This window comes from Caenorhabditis remanei, chromosome X (genome assembly GCF_010183535.1).
Source record: "Caenorhabditis remanei strain PX506 chromosome X, whole genome shotgun sequence".
Taxonomy (NCBI): Eukaryota; Metazoa; Nematoda; class Chromadorea; order Rhabditida; family Rhabditidae; genus Caenorhabditis; species Caenorhabditis remanei.
The window spans coordinates 10,431,441-10,452,386 of record NC_071333.1 but is presented as its reverse complement, the minus strand read 5'-3'; the positions used below and the strand labels follow the sequence as shown (position 1 = coordinate 10,452,386).

At 41.1% G+C, this 20,946-nt stretch overlaps 5 protein-coding genes across 5 annotated transcripts; all 5 read left to right on the top strand.

The window, feature by feature from the left end:
* Positions 1-309: 309 nt before the first annotated feature.
* GCK72_024058 (uncharacterized protein) lies at positions 310-1,391 on the top strand (the record flags this gene model as incomplete). The annotated part of the gene is made up of 4 exons (XM_003117502.2): positions 310-663; positions 798-1,000; positions 1,131-1,218; positions 1,266-1,391. The coding sequence occupies 4 exons, from the start codon at positions 310-312 to the stop codon at positions 1,389-1,391; spliced, it is 771 nt and encodes a 256-aa protein (XP_003117550.2).
* A 659-nt stretch (positions 1,392-2,050) lies between these two features.
* Positions 2,051-9,884, top strand: GCK72_024057 (uncharacterized protein; the record flags this gene model as incomplete). The annotated part of the gene is made up of 21 exons (XM_053735698.1): positions 2,051-2,230; positions 2,274-2,385; positions 2,434-3,123; positions 3,173-3,343; positions 3,389-3,460; positions 3,508-3,699; positions 3,797-3,914; positions 3,961-4,081; positions 4,128-4,271; positions 4,323-7,320; positions 7,367-7,484; positions 7,536-7,674; positions 7,720-7,851; positions 7,898-8,078; positions 8,123-8,463; positions 8,512-8,668; positions 8,715-8,821; positions 8,870-8,953; positions 9,006-9,316; positions 9,360-9,563; positions 9,818-9,884. 21 exons carry the CDS (start codon positions 2,051-2,053, stop codon positions 9,882-9,884), a joined length of 6,639 nt encoding a protein of 2,212 aa, XP_053579264.1.
* Positions 9,885-10,164: 280 nt separating this feature from the next.
* Positions 10,165-17,866, top strand: GCK72_024056 (uncharacterized protein; the record flags this gene model as incomplete). The annotated part of the gene is made up of 22 exons (XM_053735697.1): positions 10,165-10,338; positions 10,383-10,491; positions 10,538-11,221; positions 11,270-11,440; positions 11,483-11,554; positions 11,613-11,804; positions 11,899-12,016; positions 12,063-12,183; positions 12,231-12,374; positions 12,421-15,229; positions 15,282-15,470; positions 15,517-15,634; positions 15,680-15,818; positions 15,864-15,995; positions 16,043-16,229; positions 16,279-16,625; positions 16,678-16,834; positions 16,877-17,034; positions 17,081-17,173; positions 17,222-17,538; positions 17,584-17,787; positions 17,833-17,866. The coding sequence occupies 22 exons, from the start codon at positions 10,165-10,167 to the stop codon at positions 17,864-17,866; spliced, it is 6,669 nt and encodes a 2,222-aa protein (XP_053579263.1).
* A 409-nt stretch (positions 17,867-18,275) lies between these two features.
* GCK72_024055 (uncharacterized protein) lies at positions 18,276-20,010 on the top strand (the record flags this gene model as incomplete). The annotated part of the gene is made up of 8 exons (XM_053735696.1): positions 18,276-18,398; positions 18,444-18,754; positions 18,806-19,009; positions 19,053-19,173; positions 19,220-19,312; positions 19,366-19,682; positions 19,728-19,931; positions 19,977-20,010. 8 exons carry the CDS (start codon positions 18,276-18,278, stop codon positions 20,008-20,010), a joined length of 1,407 nt encoding a protein of 468 aa, XP_053579262.1.
* A 507-nt stretch (positions 20,011-20,517) lies between these two features.
* On the top strand, positions 20,518-20,805 carry GCK72_024054 (uncharacterized protein; the record flags this gene model as incomplete). Its single annotated transcript, XM_003118211.2, has 1 exon — positions 20,518-20,805. One exon carries the CDS (start codon positions 20,518-20,520, stop codon positions 20,803-20,805), a length of 288 nt encoding a protein of 95 aa, XP_003118259.2.
* Positions 20,806-20,946: the final 141 nt, after the last annotated feature.

Sequence of the window (20,946 nt, the reverse complement as noted above, 5' to 3'; positions counted from 1 at the left end):
TGCCTCATCGCACGTGTGTTGACTCTCCTATGCCCCCTCGCTTCCCCCGTTTCCCCCTCCGTTTACGTGCAAACGACACTCCGGTCATTCCGTTAAACAAGGCGCGCGTTCGTTTTTGAATATTATTATTATTTATTGCCCAGTCAAACCACGTTTCATATATCCAATGCTCATTTCATTTTCTGTTTCGGTGGGTCTCTTATTTATTTCGGTATCATGTAAGTGATTTCCCAATTTTCTTTTCTGTCCTTTGTTTTTCTTTCTCTTCTTTGATAGAATTCATGTGTTTTTTGTTTCAGCCAGTGCAAAATGAGCGATCAACCAGTGGAACCTGTGAATAACATCAACGATGAGCACGCAAATGTTGAGACGGAGCCTACATTGAGCAAAAGTGCCAAGAAAAGAGCCAAAAAACAGCAGAAGAAGGCCTCTGAAAGTGCTGATGACCAACCAGGTACGGAAAAAATCGATGGGGAAACAAGTGATGGACCAAAAGAGACAACCGATGAGAAGACAGTCGACAAGGTGGTTCCAAAGAAGAAGGATCCAGTTGAAATGCTTGTGCCAATGATTAAGAAGTTCGATGTTAACGGAAAACCTGTAAGGACAATCGCTGGACATGGGAGCGTTTATCTTGGTGAAATCACTCCGCACAATATTTTGGTAAGTGTTTGAAAAGTTAGTGTTGCGAAATACAGATCATTCACCTATATCACCTAAGGTAAATTTAGAAATTTTTAAAAGGAAGTTTTGATGCGAAATATATAACTCTTGAACCTAAGTTCCTATTGTTTCAGCAACTCAAGAAGCTCAACGAGGCCGTCTTTCCGATTGCTTACAACGACAAGTTCTACGTGGAGGCTCGCACCTGTGGAGACCTTGGCCGTCTTGCCTACTACAACGATGTCGTCGTTGGCGCTGTCTGCTGTCGTATCGATGATATCTCTGACGAAAAATCATTGTATCTGATGACACTTGGAACCCTGGCTGCATACCGGCAGTGAGTTTTGAGTCAAATCAAATAAGGCCTTATCAATGACGTTTTCAATGTATCTGAAAATGACAATTTGAAAAGGTGTAAAATGGTTACACATTGAAATAAAACGAGGCCATTAAATATGTTATTACAGATGTGGCATTGGCACGCATCTCATCTACTACGCCCTAAAATTGTGCAAGAAGATGGAAGAAATTAAGACAATGTACTTACATGTTCAGGTACATGGTTGAAACGGAAGGATGAAATCAGAAAGATATTATTTCAGGTCAATAACCAAACAGCTGTTCAGTTCTACGAGAGACATGGATTCACCAACGACGGAATCATTGAGGACTACTATCGTATCAGCCCGCGAGACGCCTACTTGCTCATTAAGCGTATCCGCATGTAGATCACTCGTTCTATGTAGCTCAATTTCTTGTTTCAAACCTATTTTTTTTCATAGCGACTGGTTGACTCTAAGCCTGGTCTGCAAGTTGGATCTCTAGCCCTTGACAGTAATCAAATGCTCATTTCGGTGTTTGTTTCCTTTCCCCTCACCTATCCTAGCATAACCGTGCCTACCCATATGAAAACCATGTCTGTTTAAGATGAACCTCTCGCTGCTTTATTTTCTCACATTTTATTTTCAAGTTTAGAAGTTGAACCGTCTAGATTGTCATGATTTTAACTAACTCATTTTTTTATTTCCTCTGGTAATTCAAATGTGACTGTTGACTCAAATGTTAAACTAGCCGATTTCACTCATCGTTTTTGATTTTGTCCCATAAAAATTTACAGGCGTACCTATTCTTTACAAGATTATGGCAAAACAGGAGAGCAAGAAAGAAAACTTTTTATGCCCTTATGCATCGACAAAAAATAGATAAGAATTCTGCCACGATGTTACGACGCGCCCAACCCATTTCTTATTTGACGACTGTGATAGGTCTTCATTCAGCGTTTTCCTTGATAATGCTATTAGTGGTGCCAGTCGGGTGCTCCTTTTCTTCCGCGCTAATACTATATTGTTTTCATGTTCTTAAAGGCTTAACTTCTATAATTCCAGGCATGCGGACCTGGGTGTTGATTGCGGCATTAGCCGTAGTCTGCCTGTCCGCTGAGCAGGAGCTCAGTCATAAAGAAAGAGTACGGGCTGTTTTGAAGTCGTGGGACCCAAAAGCTGACACCAAATTCTTTGAGCCAATTCGACAACAGACATACAGAACTACTGATGAGTCTGATCTCTTTGTAAGTGACAAACAATGGTTCAGCTTATGAAAAAGAGATTTAGTTGGACACACACCATATTTCTAAAAGATCCATTGCTCAACCACACGTCTTTGCTGGCCAAGCTACAAGAGGATGTAACTTGCCGGGATACACTGGAGAAACTTGTCAATATCGTACGTTTGAATGCGCCTTCTAAGTTCTCACCAGTTTTTTTTGTTCAGCGTTGTGTTCTGCTCGCAACCCATATGTACCCACCAACCAAGCATCTGACGATGTTCAAATTGACGCTGTCAACATCGCCAACTGCAGTGTTCCTTACATCATCGTTGTTGATGAGACTATGTGGGACATCAAAATTGAGCTGGAATCTGAGTTTCCTTTAAACCCAACTTTCTTCCTTCAATATGAAGATGGACTTATCATCTCTCCCGATTCTGTCAGTCAACTTCCAACATCTTTCACTGCGACATATGCATTCTTGGCTCCAGGACAATATCAGCTTGGTCCCATGTTAGTGGGTGGCACTGGTCAAGAATACTGCACAATGTTCATGTCCGCTCGTACACCAATAAAGATTAGTGGAGGCTTCATCTCTGGAGATCAACCAGAACGCAATGATTATCCAAATTTAAAAGTTGCGTACTTCGATACTGAATCAGTTGTTGCTGTTCACGTTCAAGCACTCGAGTTCCCAGGGCAAATACAAGGAATCGGATTCACTGGCGCCGAGAATCACATTTCCAGATACATTCCTATTGGAAGTCGTTACAACTGTACCTATCCATACATTTTGGAGAGATACACTTGCAAAAGAACTAGCAATAATGATGTTGGAAGCAATTTCTTGCAGGTCGAAGGTATCAGTAACGGAGGATACCTATTCCGTCGTATCTTGTCTTACCAATGTGTCTGTAAGTTCAATATCAAAAATAATCTGGTATAGAGACCGTTTTTGTTCAGTGCCACCTGTAAGTACAACCATTGCTCCTTCTCCAACAACACCGACTCCTCCACTCACCACCTGTCAAAACGGAGGACAGCTCTTGACGGATGCAAGCGGTGCTCCTTACTGTTATTGTTTCGGATTGTGGTCAGGGAATGATTGTTCTCAAATGATTTGTGCTAACGGAGGTATGTCTTAAGCCATGTATGAAATTTATAAATCCTACTTTTCAGGCTTCCTCCCAACACCGACAAGTGATCGTTGTCAATGTCCAGAAGGATTCATGGGATTCCATTGTCAGAACAGTAAGTTACAGAAAAACGTGTTTGTGTTATCATTTCGATAAGTTTAGTTATCTGTACCGACACATCTGGATTTGACTTCAATGCCGAGAACCCAACACTCACTCTTGTCATTCGTTCGAGATACCAACTTTCGGATGTCATTGAACAAGCTACGAATGCAACCGATGAAATTGTTGAAGATCTGGCTTCCGAACCTGGTTACCTCTCCAATTTCATCGTTGTTCTTTTTGATAACGGCAGTAAGTGTGAAAGAAAACAGTATTATGAGAGGGTTACACCTATAATTCCATTCTCTTATCAATTTATCAAACAGTGTCAAAACTCAACACTTTTCAGAACTATTGCTCAACAAAAGATATGACTCATGGGATGGTGCAAAGGTTGATCTCCTCAAAGCTATCCATTCTGCTCCTACAGATGGAGGATGTGATGATGTCGTTTTCTCAGCTGTTGCGTGAGTCACTTAACATGTTTATAGAAAATCTGAATGTCCCTTTCAGCTCTGCTCTTTCTTTATATCCAACGAATAAGTCTCCAATCTATGTGATCACTGATGCCAATCCGAATGACAACGCAGAAAAAGAAACCGTTTTCCACCTTGAGTCCTACTGGAGAGCTCCGGTACGTTTCTACAACCATCTTCCTATTTCTTGATGTCGCTTTTCAGGTGTACTTTATCTATGTCCAACCAGGACCAGCTGACGGTTGTAACACGTCTCCAGATAACAGTGCTTACAGAGATATGGTTGATATTGCTTCTCGTACCGGTGGTAACACTTTCTACTTTAACAACAGAACAAACATCTCTCCCGTATGCAAATTAAATTACTTTTATTTATCGAAAACTTAAAGTTCATTTCAGTTCTTCTACCAACACATGCTGAACACTTTGTTCCGTACTCAACTCGTTCTGTCTGGAGACTACTCTCATTGCGTGAACCAAAACATCTACAAAACTGCAGCTATTGATTTGACAGCTGACGTGATTGTTGTCGTCGCCACAGGAACCGACCTGAAACTAGTTGCCACCAGTCCATTAGGACTTTATCCAGACTTCAATATTGCGTTCACTGATGGAGTGAACTACATTTGGACATACAACAATGTTGTCAATGGTCAATGGTTCTTCACTCTTTTGTCTGGCTCACCAAACGCTGCTTGTACTCTCAAGGTTTACCAGAAGAAGTTCAATTTTGGAGGAATGACCAAATACAGTCCAGACTATGACATTTTCTGGTCCTTCGCCACAACCCTCACTTCGGCTGCAGGAATTCTTCGTCAACCTGTTCTTGGATTTGATGCATCCCCAGTATTCCACGTTTCCAACTATCCAGCTTTTATCTCAATGGACCGAGTACATGCTAACCTTCAAATCTATGCTATCCGTGATGGACTACAAACGGAAGTCTACGGAGCTAGTGGAATGTGGAGAGATGCTTGTGAATTCAACTTCTACTTTCCTCCATTCACCTGCCGTGTTCCCGATGAGGTCCTCTACTTTAACTTCTTTGCTCGCGATAACAACGATATGTCTCTTCAACGTGCTGGAACAATGTACTGCGCTTCAATTCATCCAACACCTCCACCCGACCATCAATGCCAGAATGGAGGTGTTATGAATCCATCTAACACAACATGTTTCTGTACACCAGAATTCTCTGGAACGTACTGCCAGGACCTTGTCTGCTATAACGGAGGAACTAATAAGGGAGATCATTGTGTGTGCCCACCAGGCTACGGAGGAGAGAGCTGCGAGTTGGCCAGATGTATCGAAACTGGACCAACTCCAGAATTCATACGTTATGGAGTTGATATGATCTTTGCTGTCGAAATTACTCAACAATCTCAAGCAACTCTAATGATGCTTCAAACGCAGTTCCGAACAATTCTCCGTGATGTTCAAATGCAAGACCGTAGATGGATCAGAAACTTTGTTCTAGTAGGATTCAATTCTACTTGGGGAGGACCAATTGCCGAGGCACCAGCCGATAATTTGACTGCCATAACTGATGCTATGGACCAAATTCAAAGTTCCGGTTCAACAGACACCGGATGTACCGTCAAACTTTGGGATGCTCTGAATCATGCTATCTTCTCAAGAGAACTCATTCCGGGATCATTTGTTGAAATTTTCCAAACCACTCCAGAAGACGACACTGATACTCGGTCGCTCGGACTTTTCTATGACATGTCCCGACGTATGGATCTTGTACTTTATGGTTTCTTGGAAACGAATTCACTTTTGAAACCAGCAGGATTCGTCTGCAATGCTCAAATTGAAAACTACTACACACTTCTTGGAATTGTTGGTGGATCTACTGGAACTACCTACGTTATCCAAGCTTTTGAAATCCTAAACGCTGTCAAAACGATCCCAATCCAATTTTCCAGCGGTCAAGTTACATTCAACTATGATAATGACTGTAGACACGATGGTGGTCTTATCACATATTTCCCAATAGATGCCTACTCTCAGACTATTCAAATCGACACATTTGGCTATGGAACTAATATTGCAATTTACACTGGAGATGGGGTACTGTATCCAGCTTATCAATTAATGTACGACTCATTCACCGGACAAGGTATTTATGAAGTCAGAAAAGGTTGTGACAAAGACTGGGATGAGTATGGTCAATACTGCCTCAGATTCATTGTTGGAATTGATAATATTCTTCCTATGCCGCAGGCCAGGAGCTTCTGTTCTTCTGCTGGGGGATATCTCGCGGACGATTTGGAAGGTGGTCAGAACAGTTACTTCTACCATGCGGCAGCGAGTACTCAGTTCTGGATTGGGCTATACAGAAACAATGATGGTCAGTTCGTATGGGATCGTGGAACGGGAGTTGCTCCAGATCCACTCAACCAAAAAGAAACATACTGGGCTGACAACGAACCAAGCAACGATCCAACGAATCAATGTGTCTACTATAACGGACGATCTGGAGATCCTAATAAAGTCTGGGTCACCGACTCTTGCTCCACCCCAAGACCGTTTGCTTGTCACAAAAACAGATACGATCCAGAACACAGACCAAATACCATCGGAGAAGTCGATCTTCCAGCAGGTCAATGGTATGTCATGGTACAGTCGAATCCTGGTGATGGATACCCATCCAACTGTTCTGTCAGTGTTCGTGTTCAATCAAGCCTTCAAATTGTTACTGGATACTCCACAAGCATCGGAGATGATATTCCACAACCAGATCCAATCCAAGATTCTCCAAACAACAGACTCATCTCATATGTTCACTCCCTTGACAACGAAAACCGTGTTCCAATTCTCACTGATGCAATTCTTTGGGATGCGTACACAGGAAACTTCTACAATGGACTCAAGTATCAGCCAAGATTTGCTTGTCAATACCAATGGGTGTCCCAAGATTTCCCATGCCCGAACGGAGACAATCCAGCAAATGAATTCGGAGTCCTTCACGTTGGAGAAGATGAGTTCGGAAACACATTCCAACGTTTGACCTATGGACACTGTTCTAAGGCTCAAATCACTTGCGGAAATGGAGGAATCAGACAAAATGGAGTTTGCGTCTGCTCAGAATATTACGTCGGATCCCGTTGCACAGTTCCAATTTGTGTCAATGGAGGAACTCGCAATTCTGACGAAGCTACTTGCTCTTGTCCAGATGGATATGCTGGACCAAACTGTCAGTTCGAACTTTGTCAGCCTACTCTTCCACAGTTATTCAGCAATGACAGAAAGTCGTTGTTGTTTGTTGTGGAAACTACAAGACAAAATACCGATACTGTCAACCAGCTCATCGCCAATATCAAAAGCATTGTTTCTTCTGCTACTTCATCAACACCACTCTGGTTCACCAACTTCGGACTTGTTACATTCGACAGTAAGTTCAATCAGAACACTGTAAACAACTAATATTCCCTTTCCAGCCACCGGAAGAACATTCGAGGAATTCGACTACACCAACATTGATGATCTCATTGTTGACCTCAAGGCACAGTCCAATGGAATCAACACAGATGGTGCTTGCAGTATGCCATATCTTGGGTATCAAATGAATTTCAGATGATTGTTGTCACAAACTCCCTACCTTTTCAGCGTGCTTGCACATCTTCTCGAACATGATGATGTGATTGCAATGCCAAACAGTGAAATATTCTTGGTGACTGCAGCCGGACCAGCTGACCTTGATAAATACGTTGAGGCAATGACAACTCTTTTCAATGCCCAAGCTCACGTATGCAACCTTTTGAATTTATTCAAATAATCGTTAGAATTTCAGTTGCATTACATTGTTTCTAAATCAGCCGGTTGCCCAACATTTAATGGAGTGAATAATGTTGAAGATATGACTTGGCTTGGATACGGATCAAGTGGAAACATTCTTTTCACAAACCCAACCAATCTTGTCAATGTACGTTGTTCATCAACATGTTGTGTTTCAGAATTTAAAATTTCAGCTTTTGAACAATTATCTTCCAACATTGTATGGAGCATCTGTTCTTCAAGATCCAACTGGAAACACCAACTATACTTGCAGTAATAGTAAATGGCTTGTGCCCGTTGACATGAACACAACTTTCATCTATGTCACTGTATCATCTGAATTCGGATCACTTTCTGCCAATTCTCCGCTCTCAAGTAAGTTTAACAGTTGTAAAACATAATACAAGTATTCACTTCAGCTGGCGTCACACCTGAACTAATCTACAACGTTGATGATCAAAAAGTGTATAGGATAGAAGTTGACAGACTTGGAGGTATCTGGCAACTTGGAGTCAATAGTCCGGGATTGTGCTTGGCCCATATCTACTCTACCGGAGGAGCAAAGGTCTACACCAAATTTGCCCAACCAAACTCAGCAGGAGGAAAGCCTGACCCACTTGGAGCTCACAAAGATGGATCGAGTGTTCAGCCAGCAGCTGGATTTGACAATACTGCAGTGTTCCACATTTCTGGAGATCCGTTCCACAACGGACAGTTGCAATATGTTGAGATCTTTGACATCGGAAGCAACTCTGTTACTGTAAGTATTGGGTTTGCCGATTAAATTGTTTTGAGCAGTATAATTTAGAACATCCTCCGATCAGAGTTGTACAGACGTGCTGAATGCTCATACGAGTACTATTCCGACTTGTTTACATGCAACGGAGATATGATTGCTGTGTTTGTCCATGGAGTTGATGAGTACAACCAAAAGTTCAGAAGACAAGAAATTGTCATTTGTAACGGTTTGTCACATGATTTCGAATCTCAGTCATGAAAGTCGATTTCCAGGTCGTGCACCAGTCACCAACGCCCCAGTAACTGGAACAATTGTTCCAGTCACTCAACTAACCCAAGGACCTGTTACTCAAGTAACTCAAGGACCAGTGACGTCAACGGTATTCGAAATAGACGAGAAAAGTTGAAACTAATTTCCTACTTTTCAGACTCCAGTGCCACATACTGCGCTTCAGTTTGATATCGTCTTCTTGATTGATGGATCTCAAACTGCTCAGGATAGCTTTGATTGGGTAATAATCTAGCAAAACTCAGTTTTACGCTCATTTTCTGAGATTTTTTCAGTTAACCAAGTTTGTTCAAACATTCATGGTTTCTTTCAACGTTGGGTTGAACGGTGCTCGTGTTGGTTTAATTGTTGTTGCACCTGATCTGGACGACCAGCCTCCACCGGCTGCCCAATTTAACTCGATCACTTCGCAAGCGTCGCTTATCTCCAACTTGAATCTTCTCAAAGAAAACTACGCCGATTTCGATCATGCTGGTCAAGTACTCACGTACAATCTCCAAATTGTAACTTCCAATGACTACAAGTCTGCTGGATATCGTAGTAACATCGACAACCACGTTCTCGTTTACATTACTACCAACACGGCGTTAGTCACCACTTTCAATTTCCAACAACCAATTGATTTTCAGATTCTACACTGATCCAACTCCAACTGCTCAAACTATCATTGCCCAACAGCAATACGGAATTATCACTATAGGATACGGAACTGGTTTCGATAACAACAAGTTGCAGACTATATCCGGAGGAGCTGCTTGCTCATTCACTGCTCCTGATTTTGCTAGTTTGAACAATCAAATCAAAACAATCCAACAGCTTATTATTAACGCCAAGTAAGAACAAAATAATTATTTTCTGAGATTAAATGAGATATTTTTTCAGCACCAACGGAGGAAATTACTGCAAAAGCAACTGAATGGAAGCTTTTTTTAAAAGATGATTCCTGTTAACTTCTCCTTTTCAATAAATTCATTAATTATTTTTTCAAATTTACTTACATCAAAATCGACGAATAAAATGTAACAGTTACTTCTAGTCAAGCCAAAGCTGAAGTCACTTGAATAATCAACATTAATTCAAATTCCAGATCAAATCAGTACAGTAATCAAGTCGAAAAACGTTATAAACCAGAAGATAGTACTGTCAGTGTTTGATAATGCCACGCCACGTTTAACAATGCACTTTTTCACTATTGAAACAGTTATATTTAATGAGCTGTATCATATTTTGTGCACTGGCACGGAGATAAGACTATGCCACGGCAATATGACGTGCTTGACACACCTCTTGATTGATGATTATCATTGGTTTTAAATCAGTCTTAATGATAATTTCATTAGGCATGCCATTTCAGCGCTCTTTTATTGCCATTTTGCGGTTTTTAATTTCATTTTTACTGAATTTTTCCGGTTCAAGTCAACTTTACTTTCAGGAATGCGAACCTGGGTGTTGATTGCGGCTTTAGCCGTAGTCTGCCTGGCTGTAGAGCAGGAGCTGAGCCACAAAGACAGAGCTCGCGCGGTTTTAAAATCATGGAACCCAAAAAGCGATTTGAAGTACTTTGAGCCTATCAGAGAGCGCACCTACTCGATTTCTGATGATTTTATTGTAAGTTTTGGAACAAAGACAGCTAGTGTCAAATTTTGATCCAGGTTGAAACACACCGTTCCAAACGCTCAATTGCTCAACCACACGTCTTTGCTGGACTAGCTACAAGAGGATGTAACAAACCAGGCTATACTGGAGACACTTGCCAATATCGTTAGTTTAGATAGTTTATAATAAGTTTCAAGGTTGTATGTTTCAGCGTTGTGCGCTGTTCGCAACCCTTATATTCCAAATAACCAAAACTCGGATGATATCTCCATCGATGCTACCAACCTTGCTAACTGCAGTCAAACTTATGTCATTGTTGTTGATGAGACTATGTGGGACATCAAGATTGAGTTGGAAACTGAGTCACCATTGAACCCAACTTTTTTCCTTCAAGCCGAGAATGGAGATCTTATCTATCCAGATTCTGACAGTCAACGTCCAACATCTTACACTGCTAAGTATGAGATGCTTCCACCTGGACAATACATGCTCGGACCTATGGCGGCTACTGGAGAAGAGTATTGTACTATGATGATGACTGCTCGAACTAATATTCAAGTCACCGGAGGATTCATTTCTGGAGATCAAGCCGAGCGCAGTGACTACCCTACTCTCAAGTACACACTTTTCGATACTGAATCTGTTGTCGCACTTCACGCTCAAGGACTTGATTTTCCTGGACAAATCCAAGGAATTGGTTTCACCGGTGCAGAAAATCATATCTCCAGATACATTCCTATTGGAACTCGTTACAACTGTACCTATCCATACATTTTGGAAAGATACACTTGCAGAAGAACTAGCAATAATGATGTTGGACACAATTTCTTGCAGGTTGAAGGAACTAGTAACGCCGGATACAGATTCCGTCGTATTCTGTCATACCAGTGTATCTGTAAGTTATAATGCAAAAGAAAACTAATTCCTATTAATTCATATGCAGTGCCACCGGTTTCAACAACTACCGTTCCTGCTCCAACTACAACAGCCGCACCGCTCACGTCTTGTCAGAACGGAGGGCAACTTTTGAAGGATGCAAGCGGTTCACCATACTGTTACTGCTTTGGACTTTTCACTGGAAACGACTGCTCTCAAATGCTCTGTGCTAACGGAGGTTGAGCCGGCATTATCGTGGCGATAATAATCTTTTTTGCAGGATTCTTGCCAACTCCAACAAGTGAACGTTGTCAATGCCCAGAAGGATTTACTGGATACCACTGTCAGAACAGTGAGTTACATGTCTTCTCACATCAGCATCTAGCAACAACTAAACATTCCATTTTCAGTCGTTTGTACCGACACATCTGGATTTGACTTCAATGCTGAAAATCCAACTCTCACCCTCGTCATTCGTTCAAGATCTGAACTTTCTTCTGTCATCGAGTCTGCTGCTGGATCTGTTCAGAGCATCGTTGATTTGTTATCTTCGGAGCCTGGTTATCTCACCAATTTCATCGTTGTTCTTTTCGATAGTGGAAGTGAGTGTCTAGTCATGTTAATTTCTTCGAGTTACACCCAAATTGCTTTATTGACTTATCAGTTTTGTACACAGTTAAGAGGATTGTATTTCAGAACTTCTGATTAACAAAAGATATGACTCATGGGATGCTGCAATGGTTGATCTCCTTAAAGCTATCAACTCTGCTCCATCTGATGGAGGATGTGATGATGTTGTTTTCTCTGCTGTTGCGTGAGTTACTTCTAAATAGATGAGACTGTTGAAATTTTCATTTTAGTGCTGCACTTTCTCTCTATCCAACCAACAAGTCTCCTATCTATGTGATTACTGATGGTACTCCAAATGATAATGGAGAGAAGGAAACTGTATTCCATTTGGAATCTTATTGGAGAGCACCAGTAAGAATCAATACTCACGTTTTCTTTGTTATCTCCACTGTTTGCAGATCTATTTCATCTATGTGCAACCAACTACTGCTGAAAACTGCAATTCCTCTCCAGACAACAGTGCATACAGAGACATGGTTGATGTAGCTTCGCGCACTGGTGGTAACACATTCTATTTCAGTGACAGAACCACAATTTCTACTGTATGCCCTAGAAACTATTCACTAATAGAAATAAGATTCATTCCAGTTCTTCTACCAACACATGTTCAACACTTTGTTCCGTTCTCAACTTGTTCTGTCTGGAGACTACTCCCACTGCGTCAACCAGAATGTCTACAAATCTGTTGCAATTGATTTGACTGCTGATATGGTTGTTGTCGTTGCTACTGGAACAAATTTAACTCTTCAAGTAACTAGCCCAACTTCAGACAGACCAACTTTCAACACTGCATTTACTGATGGAGTCAACTACATTTGGACCTATAACCAACAAGTTGCAGGACAATGGTTCTTCAACTTGGTCTCAGGTTCTCCTAATGCTGCTTGCACTTTGAAGATTTACCAGAAGAAGTTCAATTTCGGAGGTGTCAGCCAATACAGTCCAGACTATGACATTTTCTGGTCTTTCGCTACCACCCTCACTTCTGCTGCTGGAGTTCTCCGTCAACCGGTTGCTGGATTCGATGCAGCCCCAGTTTTCCATGTTTCCAATTACCCAGCTTTTGTCTCAATGGACCGAGTACATGCCAATCTTCAAATCTATGCTATCCGTGATGGAGTACAAACTGAAGTCTACGGATCAAGTGGAATGTGGAGAGATGCTTGTGAATTCAATTTCTACTTCCCTCCATTCACCTGCCGTGTTCCCGATGAGGTCCTTTACTTCAACTTCTTTGCTCGCGATAACAACGATATGTCTCTTCAACGTGCTGGAACAATGTACTGCGCTTCTGTTCATCCAACACCCGCACCAGCTAACCAATGCCAGAATGGAGGTGTCATGAACCCAACTAACACGACTTGCTTCTGTACACCAGAGTTCACTGGAACTTACTGTCAGAACCTCGTCTGTTACAACGGAGGAACAAACAAGGGAGATCATTGCGTGTGCCCACCAGGATACGCTGGAGAAAGCTGCGAGTTGGCTAGATGTCTTGAAACCGGACCAAATCCAGAATTCATCCGCTATGGAGTTGATATGATCTTTGCTGTGGAAATCACTCAACAATCTCTTGCCTCCTTGGTTATGCTTGACAGCAACTTCCAAGAAATTCTCCGTGATGTTCAAATGCAAAACCGTGGATGGATCAGAAACTTTGTTCTTGTTGGATTCAACTCTACTTGGGGAGGACCAATTGCCACGTCACCAGCTAACAATCTCACTGCCATCTCTGCCGCTCTTCATAGTCTCGCAACTACAATTCCATCTGACACCGGTTGCAGAGTGCAACTTTGGGATGCTCTTAACCACGCAGTCTTCGCTAGAGATGTTGTTCCTGGGTCATTCATTGAAATCTTCCAAACAACACCAGAAAACGTACTTGACCAACGTTCGCTTGGAATTTTCTACACTATGTCTCGTTCTATGGATCTCAGCATCTACGGATTCTTGAGTGCTCGACCACAATTGCAACCAGTTGGATTCGTTTGCAATGCCACTCTTCCAGATTATTACGTTCTCTTTGGAATTGTGACTGGATCCACCGGAACCACGTACATTCTTCAATCCGCTGAAATCTCGAACGCTGTTAGACTGATCCCACTGCAATTCTCTAATGGACAAGTTACAATCAATGAGCTCGACGATTGTAGACATGATAATGGAATGACGACGTTCTTCCCCGTTGATGCTTACACTCAAACTATTCAACTCACCGTTTTCGGATATGGAACTTCGATCCAAGTCTATAATGGAAACGGAGTATTGGCTGAGGCACTTGAACTTTTCTCCGATGATTTCACCGGACAGAGTGTATATGAAGTCAGAAAAAATTGTGACAACGGATTTGAACCATTCGGTCAATACTGTATCAAGTTCTTGGCCAAATCTGAAGATACTATGTCTATGCCACAAGCGAGAAACTTCTGTGCTACAGCTGGTGGTTACCTCGCTGATGATCTTGGAGACGATAAGAATAACTTCTTCAAAACAGGATCTGCTAACACCCAATTCTGGATTGGACTCTTCAAAGGTTCGGATGGTCAATTCTACTGGGACCGCGGACAAGGAGTTGCGCCAGATCTTCTGAACCCAGCTAACACCTACTGGGCTGACAATGAACCAAGCAATGATCCAACTCGCCAATGTGTATTCTTCAACGGACAAGCCGGAGATGTTCGCAAAACTTGGGTCACCGATTCATGTGCAACTGTAAGACCATTCATCTGCCAAAAACATAGATATGACGCTGATCATAGACCAAATACTATTGGAGATGCTGATCTTCCAGCTGGTAACTGGTATGTGAATATCATAACTACTCCACCTGCCAACATGCCGAACTATTGTACATTGAGTGTTCGTGTTCAGTCTACTCTTCAAATCGTTACTGGATACACAACAAGTGTCAGTGATGACAATCCACAAATAGATCCAGTTCAAGATTCTTCTGCAAACAGACTTATCAGTTACGTGCATTCCACTGATAATGAAAACCGTGTCCCAATTCTCACTGACGCCATTCTTTGGGATGCTGGAAACGGAACATTCTACAATGGTCTCAAGTACCAGAATAGATTCGGTTGTGAATACAGTTGGGTCTCTCAAAACTTCCCATGTCCAAACAGCGATAATGCGAACAACGAATTTGGAGTTCTCCATGTCGGAGAAGATGAATTTGGAAATACATTCCAACGTATTACATGGGGACACTGCTCACCAGCTGAGATCACTTGTGGAAACGGAGGAATCAGACAGGGCGGTCAATGCATCTGTACAGACTACTGGGTTGGAGCTCAATGTACTGTTCCAATTTGTGTCAATGGAGGAACAAAGAACGATGATGAACGTTCCTGCAGTTGTCCAGATGGTTACACTGGATTGAACTGTCAATACGGTAAGAAAATTGTTGTGAGCGTAACTCTTTTGTAAAATCAAATATATTGCAGAAGTGTGCACACCAGCTCTTCCACAACTTTTCAGTGATGACAGAAAAACGTTGTTGCTGGTTGTGGAAACCACCAGACAAAACAGTGCCACCGTTACTCAACTCATTGCCAATCTCAAGAGTATTGTTACTTCTGCTACATCGTTCGCCCCACTTTGGTTCGCCAACTACGGACTCGTAACATTTGATTGTATGCATTCAGCCTATATCTACAATTTATACTTGCGTTTTTACAGCCACTGGAAGAACATTCGAGAACTTCAACTACACCAACATTGATGATCTCATCACTGATCTGACTGCTCAATCCGCTGCAATTTCCACTGATGGAGCTTGCAGCTTGCCATATCTTGGGTGATAAAAGCTTTATAGAATCGCATACTTATAAAATACTTTTAGTGTTCTGGCTCATCTTCTGGAACACGATAATGTTATCGCCATGCCAAATAGTGAAATCTTCTTGTTCACAGCGGCAGGACCAAGTGACCTCAACAAATACGGAGAAACCATGGACACCCTGTTCAACACTCAAGCTCATGTAAGATATATTTTGAATACTTTTTTGTGAAATTAGTACTTTCAGCTCCATTACGTTGTCTCACAATCAGCCAATTGTCCAACCTTCGATGGTGTCAACAATGTCCGAGACATGACTTGGCTCGGATATGGATCAAGTGGAAACATACTTTTCACGGACTCCAATAACATTGTTTCTGTAAGAGATTCACTCGAAGGAGTTTCAAAAATTTGAATGCATTTCAGCTCCTCAACAACTATCTTCCGTCATTGTATGGAGCATCAGTTCTTCAAGATCCAACCGGACCCACTAACTATACTTGCTCCGATGGCTCACTTCCATGGTTTGTTCCAGTTGATGCAAACACTACCTTTATCTACGTCACTGTATCATCGGAGTTTGGATCACTTTCCGTGAAAGATCCGCTTGGACGTAAGAAAAACAGTTTTGAAGTAAAACATAGAAACACTCATATTTCCAGTTGCTCACAATGTTAACCCTGCATATAGCGTTAACAATCAGAAAATGTACAAGATTGAGGTTGACAGACTCGGAGGAATTTGGACATTACAACTTGTCAACCCACCAGGACTATGTCTGGCTCACGTCTACTCAACGGGAGGAGCTAAGGTCTATACAAAGTTCTCACTTCCAATGCTTGTTGGAAAGAATACTGATCCAACTGGTTCTCATCAAGACGGAAGAAATCCTGTTCCAATTGCCGGATTTGAAAATGTTGCCACATTCCATCTTTCTGGAAATACATTCCACGCTGGTCAACTCCAGTATGTTGAAATTTTTGATATTGGAAACAATGGAGGTGCTACCGTGAGTTTAACAGAAAGCGAAAACTAGTATTATGAGACTTCTATCAATTCAGAACATTCTGAGATCAGAGCTTTACCGCCGAGAGAAGTGCTCATTCGAATATTACTCTGATTTGTTCACTTGTAACGGAGATATGATTATTGTGTTTATTCATGGAGTCGATGAGAACAATCAAAAGTTCAGAAGACAACAAGTTGTTATCTGCAATGGTATTTCACAACGTTTGAAAATTATTTGATGATGAATTTTAGGAATGAACCCAAGCACTGGACAGCCAGTTACTGGAACCATGGCTCCAATCACCCAGGCCACTCAACAAACCCAAGGACCAATCACCCAACAGACTCAAGGTCCTAACACTCAACCAACACCACAACCAGGGCAATCCACAACTCAACCTCCAGTGACTGTGAGTACATCCACGCGCATTCTTTTATCAAGGACCAACATTTCAGGCTTCGCCATCTCCATCTCCATCGAGTGCTCTCCAATTCGATATTGTCTTTTTGATTGACGGCTCTCAATCTGCTCAGTCCAGTTTTGATTCGGTACACCGAAAGAGTTAATTTTCACGTTAAAATAGAAATATTTTCCAGTTCACCAAGTTCATTCAAACGATGATGGTTACATTCGATGTTGGTCTCAACGGTGCTCGTGTTGGATTAGTCGTAGTTGCACCTGATCTCGATGACCAGGCTCCACCAGCTGCCCAATTGAACTCTATCAGCTCACAATCATCGTTGAACTCCAACTTGGCTCTTCTCAAAGATAACTATGCTGATTTTGATCATCCAGGACAGGTTCTCACATACAATCTCCAAGTTGTAACTTCCAATGACTACATGTCTGCAACAGCTGGATACCGTAGTAACATCAACAACCATGTTCTTGTTTACATCACTACTACCACGGCGTTAGTATTAAGAACTAATTATATTATACTCATTTCATACTTTAGATTCTACACCGATCCAACTCCATCAGCTCAAACCATCATTGCCCAGAAGCAATACGGAATCATCACTGTTGGATACGGAGCTGGATTTGACAACGGAAAGCTGCAAACGATTTCTGGAGGCGCCGCTTGTTCATTCACGGCAACCGATTTTGCTACACTGAATAACCAGATCAAGCCAATTCAACAGCTCATAATTAACGCCAAGTAAGTTCTTAGATTGATTGCTTTTCGGAAATGATATTATTTCAGCACCAACGGAGGAAATTACTGCAAAAGCAACTAAGTGAAACTTCTAAAATATGTTTATCTGTTATGAAAAATAAATAGTTTTCAATCGAATCACTTTTTGTTTTTTAGTTTTGATGATTTTCACATAACTGAAAATCCAAATTGTAGTGAGTCAAAATTAAAACTATGACTGTGCTTTCAGAAACGTTAGCAAATGTAAACATACAGTACTTTCCGAAAATCTCTGGGAACAAATTGCAATTTGTCATCATTCACGGAAAAGCGTATTATTCTTATCAACGTTGCATTTAGAAACGGGTCACATCATTTCAACTTGACGACTAAAAACTTCCGCTTTGCATTGATTGTAAACGTAAAAAATACCATTCACTGAAAATGTTACATATATTTCTCATACCGCACCTACTCCATCTATTTTCTGATTATTGAATTCTGATTTTCAGATGAAAACTGTAGTTTTTCTGGCCACTCTTGCTTCTATAGTTTTTGCTGCAGAGCAGGATCTCAAATTTGACGTTGTGTTCCTCATAGATAGTTCAAAATCATCAAAGCCATCATATGATCTGGTGAGATTTTTCGAATAGTGAATTATCTATTATAGTCGTTTTTAGTTGACGGGATTTGTTCAGTCACTTATGAAACCGTACAATGTTGGTTTGAATGGAGCTCGTGTTGGTTTAATAGCTGTGGCTGGAACCCTAGAAGACCAAGCACCTCCAGCGGCTGAACTAAACTCGATTACCTCACAAAATGTTTTGAGAAGTTATTTAAAATTACTCAAAGGAAATTATGATGACTTCGATATTGTTGGACAATGTCTCACCTTTGACTTGAAGGAAGTGACATCGAGTGATTTCATTTCAAGCGGCTACAGATCCGAAATCCAAAATCATCTTTTAGTATATCTGACAACCAGCACTGCGTTAGTTATCGTGCGTTAGTTATCTTAATTCCCATTCAAATCAAGTTTCAGATTTGATGTGGATCCTGTGCCCACTGCTGAAGAAATCCTGAATAGTCATCGGTATGGTATCCTCACAGTAGGATTTGGGAATGATGTTGATCATCAGAAATTGAGAATTATATCTGGAGGCAGCTCATGCTCCTTCACTGCTTCAAACTCAACAGGACTAGATCACTTGATTAAACCAATTCAGCGTCACATCATGAATGCTGAGTAAGTTTTTATTGCGCTTTTTGATAAAATTTGTGTTTTTCAGTGCCAACGGAGGACAATATTGTAATAAAAAGAGCCATGGAACCATGGCTCCAACCACCCTGGCCACTCAACAGACTCAAGGTCCTAACACTCAACCTCCACAAACTCATTCTCCAGTGACTGTGAGTACATCCACGCACATTTTTCTATTAAGGACCAACATTTCAGGCTTTACCATCTCTATCTCCATCGAGTGCTCTCCAATTCGATATTGTATTTTTGATTGACGGTTCTCGATCTGCTAAGGATAGCTTTGATTTTGTAATAAACTCACAAAACTCAGTCTTACGCTCATTATGTGAGTTTTTTTTCAGTTAACCAAATTTATTCAAACAATCATGGTTTCCTTCAACGTTGGGTTGAACGGTGCTCGTGTTGGATTAAGCGTTGTTGCACCTGATCTTGAAGATCAGGCTCCACCAGCTGCCCTATTGAACTCTATCAGCTCACAATCATCGTTGAACTCCAACTTGGCTCTTCTCAAAGATAACTATGCTGATTTTGATCATCCAGGACAGGTTCTCACATACAATCTCCAAGTTGTAACTTCCAATGACTACATGTCTGCAACAGCTGGATACCGTAGTAACATCAACAACCATGTTCTTGTTTACATCACTACTACCACGGCGTTAGTATTAAGAACTAATTATATTGTACTCATTTCATATTTTAGATTCTACACCGATCCAACTCCATCAGCTCAAACCATCATTGCCCAGAAGCAATACGGAATCATCACTGTTGGATACGGAGCTGGATTTGACAACGGAAAGCTGCAAACGATTTCTGGAGGCGCCGCTTGTTCATTTACGGCAACCGATTTTGCTACACTGAATAACCAGATCAAGCCAATTCAACAGCTCATAATTAACGCCAAGTAAGTTCTTAGATTGATTGCAATTATGAAATGGTTTTATTTCAGCACCAACGGAGGAAATTACTGCAAAAGCAACTGAGTGAAATTTCTGAAATATGTTTATCGGCCCTCTTCTTATCTGTTATGTAAAATAAATAGTTTTCAATCGAACAACTTTTTGTTTTTTAGATTTAATGCTTCTTACATAACTGCAGGAAGCCGAAAAAAACTATGACTGTGCTTTCAAAAACGTTTGCAAAAGTAACATCATGACGACTGGAAACTTCCGCTTTGCATTAACCGTGAACGTAAAAAATACTATTCACTGATAACGTTACATATCTTTCTCATACCGCCACTACTCCATGGATTTTTTTCAGTAATAATGTTCTTATTTTCAGATGAAAACTGTAGTTTTTCTGGTTACTGTTGCTATTATCGTTTTTGCTGCAGAGCAAGATCTCATATTTGACGTTGTGTTCCTCATAGATAGATCAAAAACATCGAAGCCATCATATGATATGGTGAGATTTTTTGATTAAAGAATTATCTATTATAATCGTTTTTTAGTTTACGGGATTTGTCCAGTCACTTATAAAACCGTACAATGTTGGAACCGTCCAACCGTACAATGAATGCAGTTCGTGTTGCTTTGATAGCTGTGGCTGGAATCCTAGAAGACCAAGCACCTCCAGCGGCTGAACTAAACTCGATCACTTCTCAGAATATTTTGGAAAGTTATTTGAACGTTCTCAAAGGAAACTATGATGACTCCGATATTGTTGGACAATGTCTCACCTATAACTTGGTGGAGGGATCAAGTTATTTCATTTCAAGAGGCTACAGATCCGAAATCCAAAATCATCTTTTAGTATATCTAACAACCAGAACTTAATTCCAATTCAAATCAAATTCCAGATTTGATGTTCATCCTGTGTCCACTGCTGAAGAAATCCTGAATAGTCATCAGTATGGTATCATAACAGTACGATTTGGGGATATCGTTGATCATCAAAAGTTGAAAATGATATCTGGA